General features: G+C 41.4%; 1 protein-coding gene across 9 annotated transcripts in view; it reads right to left on the bottom strand.

The window, feature by feature from the left end:
- The window catches only part of TNRC6C (trinucleotide repeat containing adaptor 6C), a 103,267-nt gene that overhangs the window by 67,426 nt on the left and 15,783 nt on the right, over nucleotides 1-20,058 (bottom strand). For all 9 annotated transcript variants that reach the window (XM_054170440.1, XM_054170439.1, XM_054170444.1 and 6 more), the window contains exons 2-3: nucleotides 14,244-14,343; nucleotides 13,313-13,334 (exon numbers count right to left, since the gene is read on the bottom strand). In XM_054170440.1, coding sequence (XP_054026415.1) covers nucleotides 13,313-13,334; nucleotides 14,244-14,306 — 85 coding nt within the window. In that variant the 5' untranslated portion in view covers nucleotides 14,307-14,343. The remainder of the gene's footprint in view (nucleotides 1-13,312; nucleotides 13,335-14,243; nucleotides 14,344-20,058) is intronic.

Genomic DNA, 20,058 nt, shown 5'->3' with positions numbered 1-20,058 from the left:
TGCCTGCTTTCCTCAACGAGTTTCCCAAACACAGCCTCTTTCACTGGAAGTTTGGTTTTTTTTTTCCTTTGAAGAGTTCAGCTACCTGAGAGTAAACCCTGGAGAATCTGAAGGGGAAAAAAAAAAAAAAAATCTCCATTTCAGATTCAACACAGAGTCTGAGGCAAAGTCTTCATTAATTCAGTTTAAGCTGAACAGATTTTTTATGTCTCCAGTGCTATCGTGCATTAATGCCACATATGAAAAACAGGGTTTAAATTATTCAGAAGCATGAGGAAAGCAGTTCCTGCAGTTTCCAGGCCTCCTCCTTCTTCAGATTCATCAGGAAATTTTCCTAAATAAAAGCAAACTAAAAAATCTGCCTGGGATTCTGCAATCATTTCGCTGCAGCTAAGACGAAGCCAACAAAAATAAAGCTTGATTCAATTTGTTGCACAGAGCCTGACAGAAAACCCCTTTTGTGAGAAGGCTCCAGCCGCAGCAGGTCTGCTAATGACCGAGCATTCCTCAGGAAGCTTTTCACTGCTCCTTGCAATGCGGCCTTGGCATCGCTGAAGATTTAAGCCACCAACTTCACTGAAAAGACCCCAACTGGAGAAAAGCAGGGAGCAGAGAGGATCCATCTGTCAGTGTTTACAGCCTGGCAGCAGCGGTGTCACTGTGCAACGCGGGGCTGGTGTATTTGTTGTTTTAGATGACAGCTCTGGTTGATCAGGCTGTCACCATAGCAACTTTCACTAAGAACTCACAATGCACCCAAACGAACTCTGAGCTAAATTAACTTATTGCATGTCACCAGTGAGAAATGACTGTTCAGAGGTAATTTTCTGTACTAATATGTAATAGAGTTAACTCTCTAAATTGAATTAAATTAATTAAATGCCACTCCCAGTAAATCAGATTCTATTACACGAATGTTAAAAGAAATTAAAGATGTTTTAATAAAGATTACTAATAATAACTTAATATTATTACTTCATTTTAATTCAAAAATTCTGCTCAGTTTATTTTAGACACATGTCTTCCCCCCCCCAACTAGGAAGGAATACCTCATCACTCCACATACATAACACACATTTGTTTCACATGGATGTGCTTAGACTCATCCAAAAGAAGCAACACCAGCATTTTAAGGATGGTTCATCTAGCTTGGTTAGATACATCACACACACACTTAAACTCTTGGTAAATTCCCACATCCTCAATGATTGTGTCTAGTTTCTACAGAGCTTCATTTCTGCTTTCTCCAGGAGAAGGGGGTTGGGGGGTGGGGGTGGGGAAGGAAAGATTTTTGGCAGTAAATCTGAGTAGAAAGAAAGAAGAAAATACCATGCCTGTCGAGGCAGGTCGCAAAAATAACAGCTCTTTAATGGCTTTACAGATCTACCTAATAATATATTATTAACTTTGTTTTTTAAAGTAGTTTCTTGCACTTTAGAGTAGGATGGTCAGCTGGGAGGGAAATCTAAGATGCCCCTAGTTCCCAGTGTGAAAAAAGGGCAAGTTGTAATTGTCAACTAATGGTATTAATGCTGTCGTGATGACCCCGACTTTATCTTGAACTCTTATTAAAGTCTTGCCAAGATACTTCAGGCAAAAATGAGCCCTATCTAACATCTTTCAGAACTACAAACCACATTATTACTCTACTTTTCACACACACTCTGTTTAGGCACAAGAAAGCAGCTATTAACAGCAGGGGGAGCACGTGGTATTGTCATATCTGCCACTGGACATGATGGTGACAATGACGTCAGCCCAAGCACCAGCTTCAGTTCGAGTTCCGTTAAAACACCCGCAGGAAAGTCAATAATTTCATTAGAAGAATACAGTAGAAGCAGGTGTTTTAAAACATTTTCTCAGCATCAACTCAAAAACCAGGCACAAAAAGAAACGTGAAAAGCAAGGGTGAAGCAAAGCATCACCAACGTAAAGGAGCTGAACAAGGTCAGGTTACAACATCCCATCTGCATGCCAGGTAGCAGTAAATTGTGATTATGGTTTATTGTTACTGTCTAAGGGGTTACCCAGAAATTTTAAGTTAGATTTTTTTTTTCCCCCCCTTAAGTCTTAGCAAGTGTGAGGCAACAAATCAAGGTCTTCATATTTTAAAAGGTATTTTTGTACTCGAGGACCGAACCAAGGAAAGACTGTGTGGGCTCATGGAACTGGCTTAGTTCTCCTAACACTGCATAAAAATCCATCTGAACAGACAGGACACTGTATACCATCAAGAGATAGGAGAATACCTTATCTAAGATACAAGTAATTTAGTGGTTTGGAATCTTTATCACATTTTCAAATTGAATTTGATAAAAGTATGGCTCTTATACTTTCATAACTCTCCAGAGTTTTAGGTCTGTGTCAATAAACAAAATCATCTTTGTTCTCTACTTGACTTCTCTTTATTTTTCAGAAGAAAACAATCATCTACAGGTGAAATTCTGAAAGATTTCCTTTTTTGTCATGCTTTCTCTCACCATAACAGAAGCTTTTCTTCAAGGTGGAGTGACTTTCACCGCAGAAGTCTCTTTGTTGAAGTGGGAGTGACTTAATGAGCTTCCCAGTGAGAGCTAAGCACTTAGAAACAGTCTTTGCAGCTACTCAAACAGAAAGAACAACCACAAACTCTGCAATGGAGTTTAGAAGAAGGACCTTTTCCCAGGCACCATGAAAACAAACCAAAGCTGTAATATTAGAAACCAAAAAGCCATGTCTTTGAAAAAGCTTTTCTGAATAAGCCAGGAAATTATCCCAAATGACCACAGTGAGAAACAAAGTTTTCCAGTGCAAGCCTCATTTACCTACAGTAAGAGAACAGAAACTTGACCTGGCTGAGAGCTCAGCTCCCTGTTGTGCTGGAAAAGCAGAGGGTACAGTAGCAAGAAGTGGTCAGGAGCTAAAAGGTCACCTTAGCAAGTTTAGTGGACAATACAGAAGAAATGTCACAAATGTATTGGACAGAGCTACAGACAGGCTGTGCACACTAAAAAGTAGATCATAACAGTAAGGCAAAAGCGATTTCTGAGAAGTACAGTGAAGGAAAAGCAAGGCAGAGATGCAGGTTCTGGAGTCTGCTGGTTGTCACAGGACAAAAAGCAGTGATGAACATGGGCCCACAGTCTGCTTAACTCTTTCTGGGATGGAAGAGCTAAACAACTGAGATGGCTGAAGACAACCTCCCAGTTAATTTCCTGCTGTGAGTGTTGGACAAGGTAAGAAATAACAATATGACAAGGAACAAAATTAAATCATTACTCTTGAAAGATGGCAGATAGCAAGATATGAATTATGATGGAGCCCCTGTCTGCCTATTTCACTCTGAAGATTTTCCACTTGTTGAGGAGAGAGTCACTGCTCAGATGCCAGAGCAAATGGAAGGGAAGGCCCTCCCTCTTATGTACATCAGAACAGAATTGAAAATGCAGGAGGACAGCCTCCCACCTCCAGCACAGTCAGGAAGTTTGCTCACCATTTATCAATCAGACCTAAAAACCACTGCAGCAGAAACCCTTGGGAAAGTAACATTTAGATGTATACTTCAGAGACCTGCAGAGACAAAATCATGAGCCATCAGAAAGAAGAGAGAGGAGAAATTGTTAAGAAGAAACCCCACATTGTCAATTCAAGATCCTTATAGAATTAGGGAAGAGGGCATCTGAAATCTAGGAGGCTTCTTAAAGCAAGCTGAGTTCAGGGACAGCCAACTGAATGAGAAGGATAAGCAGCAGCACCGCGAGGAAACAGAACTGGACAATGGAGTGAGCTTGAAAGGCATCAAAAATAAGCCTTAGATTTTACTTGTAAACAGCAGTAGTGAGGTTATAGTTGCAGAGGTTAACTCAAGGGTTACTTACTAATCCTCCAATTACAGATGCTGCATTTAGAAAATAATTCTGGACTAACTGGAAGGGCTTCTAAAGAGAAGAAACATAGATTATCATGGTTTGAAAAGCAGCTTGAAAACACTAGCATGAGGGAAAACTGAATGGGCTGTTAAGTAAAAAAGAAGATACACAAAGAGGCCCCTGCAGAGGAGGGGAAAGATCTGCTCTCTACATACTGAGCAAATCAACCAAGGAAGAAGAGGCTTAAGTTACAGGAAGGACTGTTCAGGCTGAGTACGAAGACCACTATTCAACAATAAACAAAACTGCTTTCAAGAACATCTGTTGGGCTCATCTAACAGTGGGGAGGTGGAGAAGACAATCCCTTCTTGCTCCTTTAAAGGGATGTAACTAGTCCTAGGATTCTAAGACTTCACTGTGGCATTTGAATTTTTAATGGAGTTGAGGACTTGTCAGTTCTGGAGCACAGTAACTCAGGTGCTTCAAAAGAAAAAGTTCGTAAGAGTCTGTCTGGCCTTGGAAAGGTGAAAGGTCCAGCTCCATAAAGACTGCTGGAAAAATAAGACAGCAGAAGCAGCCAAATTGGAAATGATGTCAGAAACATTAACAGCATCCTGAAAACAGGAGGACAGATCTTCAGGAAACTCTGTGATAAGACAGAGGAGAACTACTTCTGTTAGCTGGGGAAGGGGCAACCAACAGCTTGTCTTGAGTTCAGTTGCTCCCCTTGGGCAAACAGTAATAAAAGTTGCTGACACGCTCAGGGCAGCTGAGGAGTTTCCAAAGCATTTAGTGGTGCTATTAAACACAGGTCCCACAAGACTGCTTAGCATGAGCCACTGCTGCCATGCCACAAAGCTAGGGCAGGATGCCTAAAAAGAAAATCACCTCCTCTCATGGTGATCTTGGACCTACAATCAACCTCATGAGTAACCACCTCTTAGCATGCTAATGCACACAGCACTGCCTAAACCAGTTCAGGAATAACCTGAATGATGAGATGAACGATGCAAACCCAACCAGAATGCCATGGAGCACTTACCAGTGTGAGCTGGTTAAACAGACATTTTAAGTAGTCCTGTAGGATTTGTAAAGTATGGGCTACCACCTTCAACAATTCAGGAAAAGCATTAAAATAAGCTAGCAAAACACAGGGAAGTCAAAAGGCAGCCTAGGTTCTCACAGTAGAGGAATGTCAACACCAGACAGTCAACAGGAGAACACAAGGTCCCCCAGGCCAAAAGCTTTACACAGTGTAAAAGAATCAAAACACATTTTCATTCCCTTTGTTTTCCCAAGATAACCCTTTGCAGCATTTGTAGAGTAACTACCCCAGGAGCATGTACTAGTGTTACAGTTCAAAGCCGGTTTCATCCTTCCCAAGAAAGGATCAAGCCACATCGGAAAACCGCCATGTATCTCAGCACTCTCATTCATCATTTCCTGATGAACCTCTCCAAGCTTATGGTTTACAGCCCTTGTAGATGTTCCATTTGTATGCAACACAAGCCTCCCTCAGGGAGTAAGATGATAATCTAATAATGGAAAGTGGTCAGCACTCTGCAGGTACGACAAAGGTGAGAGGCTTTCATGAAGAAGGCACCACAAGCAGCCAACAGAGCTTCCCATAGAAGAATGGTCTAAGCAAGACAGTCCTCAGTGCAGACAAGAAACTGCCTTCATATACATGTTTCTTCAAAAGAAGGGCAAAATGGATGACAGGCTTTAGTTCAGAAAGCAAAGTGAGAACCACACTGACAGAAAAGGTGAGCTGTGCTATAAAGCTCTACATTTCTGACTCTGCTGAGTGGGTAAGAAAGCTCAGAGATGCAGGGTGGGTGTGGTGTCTCTCACTCTCAGTGGATACAGAACAGCGGTGGCAACGTTAAAATTGTCTCCAGTACTGGGGCATGTATGCCTTGATGGACGAGTATCAAGACAGCATTCCATTTATACCTGGGAAATGATTATTTAATAAGCAGACCGATGGAAGAGCAGAATAAAAGTCTATGTCTGAGCTGCTGTGATGCCAGAGTGCAGCGGTTTGACTATTTGACAGCCTTCAAGTTTAAATATGCTGCATGAGGCAATGCCCAGGACTGCAAAAGGGCCCTATCACAGGGTGTGAAAGCACAGGCTGTGGGCAGAGAAATGACCCTAAACCAGCTCTGTTTGATCAAAACCAGTGCTAGTAGCATTGCATGGCTGTCTTCAAATTGACATTCTAGAATATGAAGCTGTCAACAACCATGATGGGAATTGGTTTGTTTTTCAGAAAGCAAGGCAGGGATTTATCTGAGAGGCACTACCACCAAGGGGCATCCTGACAATTGGCTCTGGATGAGAAAAGCCAAACTGGTGTTATCCAATTTGTTCTTATTCTCTCTTCACTGAGTACTCTTGTAGAGATAATGTCCCAGGCTTGAAATTTGTTTGACACTGGACAATGTAAAGAGACATGTGATGAAAGCATGTAGTCCTACAGGGTTTCAGCCCTTACAACATTTAGAGCATTTGAAAAATACTTTCAATCAACCGTGTCTCATGTCTGAAAGCTCTCATTTTCACCCCACTTGAAAACTAAATATTTACAGGTCAGGCTGCAACCATCCTCAATCTGATAAGCCCAGATCATTTCCTAATTGAAGAGACAGAAAAGGCAACCACACAGAAGACCAGAGCAATATTCTGTCTGTGTCTTATAAGCAGATGTCTAGATTTGCATGAGGGCAAACTACAAGCAGCTACCTCGAAGGAGGATAAAAACTACCTCTGAGGATCATTGGGAATATCAAAGATCTGACTTGAGCCCTTGCCTACTTTGCTATTCCCAGCCAAGGAAGCTGCAAAGCTCACAAGGCAGCCACTGCACAGCCCTGGAGGTGCTTACTGAAGCACTAAGACGAAGAGGCAACTCAACTCTAGCAACTACACTGAAGCACTCTGCATCTCTTCAGGAGGCAACCGTCTTGTAGCACATTAGGAAGAATATCTCTCATGGTTTCTGGTTTCTTTTCAAATAACCCTAGAGTTTTGTGTTTGTTTTTCTATAAGAGATAAAGGTTTTTGCTAACAACCTGTACTGATTGCTTTGGTGCCTCACTGTCTGAAAAGCGTGTGTTCGAAAGCAAAAGAGTTCACAGCCTCACAAGAGCTACAGAAGACTTAAACGTTCAGAACAGTCAATCCTTGGTTGCAGGGCTCAGAGTGTCCAGCTTTCAACAAGCCCTCCCTTCTACAAAAAGACACCAATTTTCAGTGCCACAACTACCTCTAGTTGGACACCTCTGACTAGCAAAACAGCAAGACCCACTGAGAAAATGCTCACAAAGCTAAACACAACTTGTAAAGATTATCCATAAACTTACTTGTAATATTTAAACCTTCTCCTTCACTTCCTAATGGAATGTTGGAGTAAGATACTCCTAACGCTGCTTACACTTGTGAAAACAAAAGGTGTGTTAAATAGCACTGAACTACTACCACCAGAAAGTCCAGACAGCTTGCCACCTGAAATAGTAAGCAGGAATACAAAGTTTTTCTGCGTGCTAGCCATCACCAAGCCTCCCAAAGCTCATTCTTCTTGCTTTGTCTCCTTGAATATGCAAATTTCTTCTCCTGTTTACTTTGATCTTTTTGTGTTTTCTACTCCCTTTCACTCATTATTATGGCAGGGACTCTACAAATTATCTTCATACTCTGTTCTCTGCAGATTGAAAAGTCATAATTACTTCTCTATCAGAGAAGTGATAAGCTATAAGCCAGTCAGCTATAAGTAGAACAAATTCATGTTTGTTTAAGGACACTCACAACAGCAAAACAAGACCATGATAACGTTTATCAGAAAGAAAACAGCCGTGTGTTGTAAAGCTGTAACGTATGGCACTGGGTTATCATTAGGTTATCAAATGGCTGCATATTAAGGTCCAATTGAAGAACTTATTACAAAGCTGCCCCTCCTGCTGCAATGATGATTTATGGCACATTTTGTCACCACAACGTTGAGCAGTTCAGTGCAAACACAGCACTTAACTAACAAGATGGCACAGGCAGATATTCAAGCATAAGCTATAAATACTCCAATGAGTCAGAGGTCGTAAGCCTGTTGCAAATCACACCTGGTTTGTAGGCTGAAACACATTTCCTAATCTTAGGTTAAAAAACCTCTGCTGGTTCCTACAGTATCACACAAACTGGAAAAACTCAAACCCTTTTTTCTTGAAGGTTGTGTTACACACTATGTGAATTCCACTCTAGAAAGTTTAGTTCTCTCTAGAAATTCTAGTTCTCTACAACGTTTTCTCTTCTTTCTTTCTCTAGAAAGTTTTGCTTCCTTTTTTCCTATGGAACTACTATCGAACATCAATAACATCTACCACAGTCAGAAGGAGCACATTATCAATGTACATGACACTGGGCTTCTGTATGAGTAAAACTGAGTGTAGGTTACAAGAAGGCAATTCACATCCAAACCAGTACAAGCAGAGAAAAATCTTAGCAGCCTATTTGAGCAGGGAAAGTAAACTATCAATTTAAACCTATGCAACACTTTACATGGCTGACTTGGAAATGAACATAGGTGGTTTTGAAGAAAGGTATGTCGCTACTACTGCCACAGCAGGGGACAGGACCTCAGATCTTTCCATTCTTTACACCTTCTAACTCCCATTTATGGTAGTTGACCACGTTCCTCCAGATAAAGCATACAGTAGTGGTCATAGTAAAAAGGGTTGTACAAATCTTAAAAAGGAACCTGAAGAAAGCATGCCAGCATTTGTGACACCACAAATGGTCCATCAAGCAACCACATATTGTGAAATGTTTTCTCTTAAGTCATTTAAAGTAAGATGTATTAAAGTGTCTACCTTGGTAGGATAATCTCAGTTTGCAGACAACCTTCCTGACTCTGCAGGTTGCACATTAAAATCCTCATACAGTGAACAGTCCCCAGACACCTGGCACAGACAACTGGGGGGAGGGGAAAGCTCCAGAAACAGACCACAGCAGAAGGGAATGAATGCTGCTTAGCTCAGCCCCATTGTACCACTCTAACAGTGCTGGACAGGCTGTTGAAGCCTGGGGTTATCACAGCTACTCCAGCTCCTGCAGCCCTGCTCTGTCCCCTAGGCAGTGAGCTGAATTTCCCATTCTTCCTTGGAAAACATCTCTCTTCCTGGTCCCACACCATGAACATGCTAAAGACAGACCTACAAGGATTGCCAAGCTGAAAGAGGCAGAGACTGAGCATCTCTCTGCTCCGGGTAAAAAGATATTTTCCAGACTAACATTTCTAATCAAATATTTACCAAAATCTTTTCTCTGTTAAACTAAAAAAGTGTGTACACTTAACTCTTTACTTCTGTGTTTGCAGATTTAACACTTGTCTTTGTTGTAGGTGACGCTGGAGCACCGGATGCTTTGCCTTTCAGTTACTGTGGTAGACATCTGAGTAACAAAGCACTGAATCTATTTTATACCAGCACTCCAATTTCATTTTAGACAAAGTGCATAGAATTCAGCTGGGATGAAAATAAAGCAGCCAAGGACCTGATCACCTGTGTTCTGACTAAACCTGGAGCAGGATGGCTGAATGAAAAGAAAGCTTTTGGCCTCAACAGCATTTATCACAAGCAGAGCTCTCTTCAAAGTCCCCTGCAGTTATTAAGTAAAAGCCATTTAGCATACCAGTGACTATTTACCATACAGTACAAAACTCTTACTGGTAGTTACAGCTGAATGTTTTCATTACAAAAGCCTTTATACACCAAGTTTCTTTATCAAGTGCCTATAAACTGGCAAGAATTTACACACTTAAAATAAACACTAATGGGCTGTGCTCAATAGTCCCAGTCTCCAAAAATTACCATAAAAGAACAGTAAGGTGGAAGCACAATGCCCAGCATGCAATAAAAACATGTTCATTTCCCACCTCATCTAATTCTGCAGTGCTCCTCTCCAGTTGAACAGGAAGACTACTTTCATTTGTTTTCAAGTAATTGAGAAACATTTCAGCTACTTATCAGCTCTTCAATCTTTTTTCCTTTCACACATTCCCTAGAATTGTTGCCAACAGGGTATTTATAAAAGATTCAGCCTAACAAAAGGACTCTGGCAAACAATGTTGCAGAGGAAAAAAATAATTAGAAACTGAAGAAGCTGTTATGTAGAGAAGACTTAAAGAGTTGGATCCTTGTTTAAACAGAAAGGGAAAAAAAAAATCATTTAAGTTGTTTAAATAGAGAGCAGAGCTGTGTAAGGGCACACTTCCTACCCCTGCACCAGTAACTCCAGCAGCAGCCACATACCTTTCCTCTATTGGTGGAAATGCTTGTTTATTTTGGAAGGGTTTTGTGCTCCACATCACAAATGGAAACATTCAGCTTGCTCTGAGGCCTCAGAGCAATATTTAACTGACAACATACCATATACACACACCCACAGGAAACCTCTTTCCTCCTCAGGAGTTTCTCTTTCCTGAGGCCTCACCAGCAACTCCACACACAACAGCCAGTGTCCTGTTAGAGTGAATTTTAACTACACATACACACAGTACCAGCAAATTACTAGCTAGGACAGTATCGCCACATTTTCCACCATGCTGGAGAAAGAAATTAACATCTTAATATTAACTGAAAAGCACCTTGATCACACGTAGGTTCCTAGTACAGAACAAGCCAATTGAACAGGCAAACTTTTCCCACTGCTTATCAAGCATCACCTTTTGGCCCACCCTAGATACTCCTGCAAAAATGCTGCTGAGAGCAAACTAGAAATGCTATAAACACGTTGTCTGCAATCAGCTGAAAAACAGAAGCTGAAAATTCTTCCCCTATCCCCTTCTCCAACTGCACAATTTGATTTCTCCAACAGGACCCAAACGCTGTAAGCATCTCTCTTTGCTGTAGCAACTCAGCTGCAGAACTGAAGGACACATACACAACATGAAGCACTAAGGGACCACAAACAGCTGCATTAACTCACAGTTATTGAGCTCTTACCTACCCAAATCTGGTGACAGGAACATTCTGCAAAAGGTTCCCTTCCAGCCCAGTTTTAATCTTTGAGGTAATCCTGGCATGCAGTACCTGCTGCAGCCACTTTGCCCAGTTTTACTGTGGCATCCTGTCTTTACAATTAATTTAATTGCTGTGTCCCAGATATGAAATAAATTAACTGAAGTCAATGATAATCCCTGTGTTGCCTTTTAGTTCTAGTAGCTTTTGTCAGTCAACCTTGAAAATGTATCAAAACAAAACACTTGGTGCAGAACTGTGTGGAGGTTCAGCATCAACTTCAGCTATTCTATGAAAAAGTTCTGCCAGTTTTTTCCTCTCATGAATTCAGAGTTAGTATTGTCTGTATTTTAAGACATCTCTGCTGCCTCTCATAAGCTTGTGCTCAGCCCTCCTAAAGATAAGTGTAAAAGAACAATATCATAAAATGGGGAGGAAAAATTGCATTCCCACAGGCCAACCTTAAAAGCACCTCAGAGTTGCCCACCAAAGGACATGAAAAGGAAGATCATCCCAGCAAACAACATGAAAAGGAAAATCATCCATATGACTGCAAACCACCATGATCCCTTGCACTGGACACACACAGGAGAGGTATGGTCCCTCTGCAGGCCAGGCCAGCTCCTTCCAGTAAAGCCTAACTACAAAAAGATGCATTACTGCTTCTGGCAGATCACAGAATCACAAACTGGTTTGGGTTGGAAGGGACCTTTAATGGTCATATAGTCAAACCCCCCTGCAGTAAGCAGATGAATCAAAATCCAGAACTGCCTAACCTGTATCATGACTAACTGTATTTGCTGTTGTCTTCTTCCCAATTCATATTTACAGCAGTAGCAAAAGATGTTGAAACAGAAAGATAATGCGGGGAGGGGGAAGGAAATAATCAGACAGATGGAGAAAGACAGTCCCTACATTTGAAAGAAACAACCTAAAAACCTGGAGCTACTGCCATGCTACTTTTAAAACCTTAAACCTGACATTTTCAAGGAATGAAAAACAAAGCTGTAACAACAGAGACAGAAATAATAACATCCCACAGAGAAAAGCAAAGGCTCTGGGTTTCAATATTAACAGAAGTAAGAGCCACTGCATCAGCTTGTGAAAATGAACTTAGTTACTTTGACAGCAAAACACATCTGCCACTGAAATATGATATTAAAAAGTTATTATAATCCGTTCTACCACAGTGAAACCTTTTCATGCAGCAATGAGCTGATAGAGAACAAACATGTAATACTATGGAAACAGAAATGTTCTGCTTAGATAGAAATTGCTCTGCTGTATCTTAATTCCAAGGGTGTTTTTTTCATGTACTTCAAGATTTTAAGGGGCATAGCTACCTCTGCTGCTCCTGAACACAGAATCTACTGTTGCAGACCTTACAGGGCAGATGTGACAGAACTTAGAATGATATTTACTGATTTCAGTTTGTATCTAAGAAAAATTTGGAAAGGAAGGGACAGAGCTTCAATAAATACTTTGTTATGTAGTTCATTCTGTAGAATTCAGTATTACTGAAGCAATGCTTAATTTCTGCTGTATGAATACATCATAAGTGTCTGAAACATAAGTTGTTTTGTCAACCCCATATGTTACGCTTGGCTCTTCTCTAACTCCCGGTCTTTGGGAATCTGGGAATCTCTACTTGCTGTCTGCCACCTAATTACCCACCAATAAATAACTGTGCATATTAATTCCTTCAGAACTGCTCCACAGGCCTCAGTCCTGTGTAGTACCATAAAAGTCAAAGGACAGGGTAGATAAATTAACCATTAGCCAACAGCTGCAGGGGAGAGGCATTACTCCAACTCTCTTCCTCATCCTTTTAGGCCACACCTTCAGGAAGAGGTCTAGGGCACCCAGGAGTTCACTGCCCCAAAAAAGGAGAGTGCCTTGCTTATCTCTGCTGCCTCCTGAACCATGCTGCTAAGCAGCTCAATTCACTTACCAAGCAGAAAACCCACACAGGAAGAAGAAAAAGGCAGTGGGGGAAATAGCTTTCTCCTATGTTCAATGACATTGAGTTTACTCACTAAATTGAGTTTTAACTGTGCAAGAAGGGGGAGAGACTTACCTTTTTTTGGTGGCAAATAGTTGCCTTTGAAATAGATAAATAACTGCTAACAACTAAATGGAAAACTACATCTGTCTTGACATGAGACAAAAAAAGATGATCTATGCTGTGTTATATTTCCCAGAAATTTAATCCATATATTCTTGTCCAAAAGCTGCTACATGCTACCCAGCAAGATAAGCAAAGAAAAACCCTGTGCTGAGAATCTCACATTTAGTCAACTCCTCCAACAAAGCAACAAGAACAGAACTACCCTTGTAAAATATGCTCTCTCCATTAAAAAAAAACCCACAAAGAACACAAAGTGAGCCCATTTTTAAGAAACAAACACAGGAAAATATCAAATGCTTCACAAAGAAAAAATGTGAATTTACCTTTGGTTTTTTGTTCAGCAGCCTGAAAAGAAGAAGAGAGGAAAACAAATCAACTACTTGTCAATATTCAAAATGATACCTAATAATTACAGGGCTGCAAGGCCTAACTTTCTGTAGAAACTGCTTACATAAATCAGGCTTCAGCTCCAGTTAAGGGCTGGGGAATGTTAGTTTCACTCCATGCATTAGGAATAGAAGCATGGCTACTCTAGTCTGAAGAGGCTATATAAAACACAGCAGGCAGTGTGACAGCACCTCCATCTACCCACCCTGCCTTCTGTCACTTGTGAGGTTCAGAGGCCTCCTGAACCAGTGTTTATGGCATTTTTAACAGCCAACAGAATTAACTCCTGTGAATTGGTCCAGTACCCCTCTGAACCCACACACATTACTGAAGTGACACATTAACTGCACATTTTATGAAGACTCCTTTTTTTTTTTGTCTCTTTGCAATCAACCCAATTCTGGGCTTTTTATGACACCAAATTCTTGCAGTGGAAAAGACAGCGATCAGTTGTGTCCTGGGTTAACACAGCCTGCTCTCACAAGCCATATCCTAAGGGATGGTTAAGATGAAAACTGTGTAATCCAGAATGAGGCAGAAGGCAATGTGCAGTGGCCTGGCAACCCAGTCCCTGCAGTATCGGTTGAGACTCATCCAGCTCGCTTTGCATTGAGGCTGAGCAGGAATGCTCACGTGGCGGGGCTGTGGGAGCAGTAACCCAACATCAGGAGATGGTGAGCAGCTTGGGGAGTGCTAATGAACTGTCACAACTGCTTTTGCAGAGGTTCTCTGACTGCAGCCTCCCTCGAAGTCGACAAGATTGCTCACTTGTGTCAGAATTACTCACAGAACGAAGGGCTCCAGGATCACCACCTGCACCTTACACACAAAAGTGAATAATCATTGAAATCAGGAACATGAACAAACCTTTTTCTGAGCACCTTCCTTCTTTTTCTTTTCTTCCTGCTTTTTCTTTTTCTTTTCTTCCATCAAATGTTCCTCTTCTTGTGTTTCTTGTTCTTTCTCCCTGACAAGAATAAAGATTGGGAAGAGCTTTTCACTCAGCGGAACTTTATCTAGGAAGGTAAATAATCCACACGTATATTGCTGACTTTCTACAGCTCCTCTCTAAAAAAAGCTGCTCTGAATGCTGTAACAGAAGCATTTAAAAACCCTCACCTGTTCAGAAACTGAACCCAATGACAAATAAAGCAAAGAAAACTCAGAAAGAATAGGAGCCTCTTTCCACAATCTAACCCACTACTTAGTATTAGCACATTCTAGGGAAAGAAAGTTTAAAACTCAGAGGAGAAAATGAGAGGGAAAAAAACCCAAAGACAATTACTACAGGTTCTGCTGGCTGTCAGCAGCTGATTCACAATGTACCTTAAAGATCAGGAGCAAGCATATTATTTTCCAAATGTTGCTCTGGTTTTGATCAAACACATGCTGTAGTCATTTCTCACGGAGTTATAAACAATTCCAATTTTGTTCTCAAGGAGCTGTAAGCTCAGGGCCAGATTAATTCCAATCACTGCATTTTGTGTTCAGCCTATGAATTCCAGCTGAAGAATTTGCATGACCACAAAACCACCCCTGCTCCAATAGCATCTGGGTTAAAATTTAACCTGAGTTGCTCTAAATCAAGAAGAAAAATCTATGTGAACCTCACCGTCTATGCTTTCTTTGGCCATCACCATAACTAATGGTTGTAACAATGAACCTCCTCAACACCCTTCCAAATAAACACCAATGCAAATAATTCATTTACTTCTCTATTTTACCTTCCTTGACAGCTCTTCAGGTCTTGATACTATTTCAGCCTTACAGACCTTCCAAGTGGGCTCAAACCATTACTATTATCATTATATTTGATGTGTTCCAATTATTCCCTGAGATCACTTTCAGACTGGTTATTGCTTTACACTTAACTTGCCAAAGCCCACTTCTCCCCTCGCCTTTTTTTTTGGTTTGGATTTTGTTGTTGTTGTTAAAAGAGGTCTTTTCACTTGTTAGTGTCTTTGCTCAACTGTTGTTTTATCACAACAGATCTGCAGGAGGCTGGCAGTGGGGGGAGACAAACATATTCTTTACCTAAAAGGGAAACAGACCCTTCAGATTTTGCACAGTTGTGTCTTCAAACATTCCCCACGGAGCATTTTGCCTTTAAACTGCTTCTTTGATTTTCCTTTAAACAAGTTTGTGCATTCTTAACAGTTTCCCTTCTCATAAAAGAAAGAATATTGTAGTTTGTTTTGTTTTGTTCTCCAGTGTTGCCCGTTGAAGAGTGTTCTGGTGCTTGGCTTTTTCATTTGCCAGCCAGTACTGATTTTGGTCACTGTAGATGCTTTAATGCTTACAGAGATCCTGCACAGTGCTCCAGACTAAATCAAAAGCAGCTTCCCCTTCCTTGTGTCCCCAAACCAATAAACACTGCAGAAAGCAATTCTGAGGGCTAAACATGGGTGTTAGTGCCCTTTTGGACACTTCACAGCACTTGAACTATTTACAGAAGTGCCAGATCGGGCATGACCCAGAGTTTGGAATAGTAGTTGGAGGTCAGGCACATCTGGAAGGGCTTGGGGCACAACTGGGGGACAAAACATCAATAGTAGCATTAGATATCTGTGTTTTCAACACTGAATCACCTTCTGTCATTACCAAATGTTTATCACCAGCACAACTGCTCAACTCAATTTCAAAGGGCCCGCTTTGAAATATCATACTGTAAATCAACAGTTAAGAAACATTTGCTTGTAAGAGCTGCAGGTGGGTATCTGCAACAGGTACTTAACATTGCACCTAAGAAAAGGGCACTAAAAATTATACTTTGAAAGAGATATTCTAGGACTTCTCAAAAAGTGATGGCTTACATTGCCAAAAGAAACAGTTGAAATCATTACAGATTTGAGTGGAGAAGAAGTCCCCACAGTTTCAGTGACTACAAAGAAACAACATCCAGTCCATTCATCTTTAGTGCTCCCTACCTGAGCCCATCCACCTCCACAAAGCTCATGCCTTTGAATGAGCTCTCCCAAACTGTCAGACTGTTGCCAAGAGAATTTCTGGCCTTTGTTGTTTGTTTTAAATCTGGTAAATGAAACCAGTCACTGCAAAAATAAGGAACTTTCTGATTTCTTCTTGGGAGTACTTAAGAAAAACCGTAACATTACAGCAATTCCAGAATACATTTAAATCTCTTTCAAGAGTCAGAAAAAATAAAAATCCACCCATCCCTCAAAAACCAAACAACAAATAAACCACCACAAAAATACCCCAGCACCATGACCACCCCGCTTAGCTTGTAAAGTTAATTCTTTAAGCTCCCAAATGTCTTCTTAGGCCTTTTTAATACCAAGTTCCTTTCACAGAATCATGGAATCCCGCATTGAAGGGCCTCAAGGATCACCCGTCCAATCTTTCTTGGCAAAAGCATGGCCTAAACAAGGTGATCCAGCCCCTGTCCCACAAAACCTTAAGTATCCAGCATCAAGGATGAATTTTCATCACCTCCAAGGCTTAATCACTCAGACAGGACTCACAGTATCAGTCAGGGTTGGAAGGGACCACAAGGATCATCTTGTTCCAACCCCCCGCCATGGGCAGGGACACCCCACACTAGATCAGGCTGGCCAGAGCCTCATCCAGCCTGGGCTTAAACACCTCCAGGGATGGGGCCTCCATCACCTCCCTGGACAACCCATTCCAGGGCTTCACCACTCTCATGGGGAAGAATTTCCTCCCCACCTCCAGCTTCATTCCATTCCCCCTAGTCCTATCACTGCCTGACATCCTGAGAAGTCCCTCCCCAGCCTTCTTGTAGGCCCCCTTCAGATACTGGAAGGCCACAATTAGGTCACCTCAGAGCCTTGTCTTCTCCAGACTGACCAGCCCCAACTCCTTCAGTCTGTCCTCACAGGAGAGGTGCTCCAGCTCTGCTCATCCTCATGGCCCTTCTCTGGACACCTTCCAGCACGTCCAGGTCCCTCTTGTAATAGGGGCTCCAACACTGGAGGCAGTACTCCAGGTGGGGTCCCACCAGAGCTGAGCAGAGGGGGAGAATCACCTCCCTTGACCTGCTGGCCACACTTCTCTTGATGCACCACGAACATTCGAATTTCCAGCCTTTCTGCCCTCTGAAGGTGGCTCTGTTCTGCCATTTCCCAAGCACTGTTAGATGTCCTTCCCCTCCCTTGTGCAGGTAATACACCATGGCAGAGAATTTTCAAAATCAAAGAGAAGCAAACATTTTGCTCCATTAAAAACACAATGTATTTTATTACCATATTATCATATAAATTACAACATAAGAGGTGGAAGTACCACTCTGAGCAGAAATCTGTTTGGGTTTTGTGTTGTTTTGTTTGTGGGGGTTTTTTCACCCTCTCCCCCCTTTTCATTTCTGAGATTAAAATAGCCTCAGATTAACTCAGAAAATGATACTACAATTTTTAATGGAGTTCCATTTTCAAAACTGATTTACATAATGACACTTCTGAACACATGTGCTTTAAATATGCTTAAAATAGACTACAGCTCCAAGTGGCCCCTCAGATGGCAACTCTTGCTGTCACTTCTAGGCAGAAATTAGTCATCTAAGAGCCAAACAAAAGGAAAACAATAAAAACATTGCTATATAAAGTTTGATTACGTTGTCAAAGGCGTGAGTTGCAGTTTTACTTCCTGAGCAACAATTTAATCTTTATTACAGGAAGCATGTTAAAAAATGTATGAATACAAAGCTCATATGATTCAAACCAGAAGTGTCTTAAACAAGCATGCTTGTAGGAGTTTGCCTTTTTCATATACATGCATCTGAGGTATGAGAGGCATGGGGGATTTTTGAGCAAACAGCAAAGTTTTACTGTACCATCAAGTGCTGCTTTCACAGATTGCAATTAGCTTATTAAACCCAAACCTAAAGCAAGGTAATTTTCTTAAGCTCCCTCCAAATAGGAAAGCAAGAGGAAATGCAAGTCATGGTCAGAACAACTTGAGAACTAGGTCTGTGCCTGTCCCTGCCTGTTGCAGAAAGGCTTATTAATGCCTTTTAAAAATAAACCAATCTGGGCTGATGACATTTTTTAAGCTGAGAAACTCAGTTTTCCAGTTGGTATCAGACACTGGGTTGTTTTCACGTCCAAAGCCACAGCTGGTATCCTGAAGTAGTGCTGATGTGACATTCTAACAGCATTCTGCAAAATGCCTTTTGGGAATATCACGTTCTTAAAGAAACTTCAAGTGGAATCTAGTGACATGCAAAGCTGTTACCCATACACTGCTTTACAGTTTAGGACTTTCTGCTTAAGACTAAACAGAGATCAGTCCCTCTGAGAATCATAGAATTGTTTCAGTTGGAAAAAACCTCCAAAATCATCATGTCCAACCTCATAGCACCATGGCCATGAAATCATGTCCCAGAGTGCTATGCTCACACATTTCTTGAATGCCTCCAGGGACAGTGACTCCACCACCTCCCTGGGCAACTTATTCCAATGCCAGGCTTTTCTTGTCCCTCTATGAAACACAGTTCCAAGCCTAGCAGCCTAATGAATTCTGTCTGCATACATTTAAGATGCCTAAGGTTTGTCTGTTTATTTACACAGGAATACTGACTGGAAAGCCTCTCTAGAAGAGCATCCAATCTTGCTCTACAGAGAACTTCAACAGGTTCAGACCAGTGAGAGAACAGTTTCCATACCCTAATTGTGGAATACCTCTTGTCCCTTAAATTCCCATCCTTCCCTATGCTGGAAAACCTTGAAACTAGAATTATAAAGAACAGAGAAATAATGGTACCAAAGCAGGTGACCAAAGCATGCCAAGCAGGCTTTTTAGAAAGAGCTAACAGAGCCATGCATCATTACAGGTGATAACAGAGAGTCTGGACAGTGCTGACATGAAACACAAAGTAATCATCTACCAAGTTCTCAAAAGCTAGTGTCATACAGATTAAGACAGAAATGAAGAAAATTACTGTCTTCAGGATCTGATTCTAAACGGTAAGAAAGAAGTGACTGATGTCATGAAGCAGCTTGAAGGATGGCAATGAAATAGAATGAAAAAATGAAGTGTTAAGAGCAGTGAACACAGGAGTGACAGGCAGCAATTAATTCAGGACACCTGAAAAAGTGTCACACAGGATAAGGAAGAGGTAGATTCTCGGTGATTCTGAGGAAGCAAAACAATGCAGATCTCACTTAATGTATAGGAGGAATACTGCATAAAGCAGGAGGTCACTACATCAGCAGCAGTCCTTGTTTCACTGACTGCTATAAACTAAAACTCTACACCTGCTAATTTTGTTTCCTGATCCATCTTTACCCAGCCCAGCTCTCTACAACCTTCCCAGAGTAAATACCAGTGAAGTCTAGGACCTGGTGTGCTCTAGAAGGACAGGCTTTTTTCCCTTGCTATGTGGGCTCAGTCATTAATCATGAAGAGTCAAGCTGGTCCCTAATTATGAGCTCTCCAATCACCTCAAACAAAAAAACCCCAAAGCAGCACCAAAACTAGGTCAAATAAATAGGAAGCAATCTGAAAAAACCCAAACCAAACAAAACCCCAGCACAGACACATGGGGACAAAAATAAGTCAAGTCAGCAATGTATTAGCATTGTGCCTAGAAAAAGTAACCATAAATCAACCTTTAAGTGCTTCATTAATAAGCAAGAGGAAACATTGGGTTTGATACTCAGTGGGAAAGGAGGACTGCTGACAGATGACCCTATGAGGGCTAAAG

The sequence above is a fragment of the Dryobates pubescens genome, chromosome 20 (genome assembly GCF_014839835.1).
Source record: "Dryobates pubescens isolate bDryPub1 chromosome 20, bDryPub1.pri, whole genome shotgun sequence".
Classification (NCBI taxonomy): Eukaryota; Metazoa; Chordata; class Aves; order Piciformes; family Picidae; genus Dryobates; species Dryobates pubescens.
The sequence above is the reverse complement of the archived record's forward strand: the minus strand, read 5'-3'. Positions and strand labels throughout refer to the sequence as shown.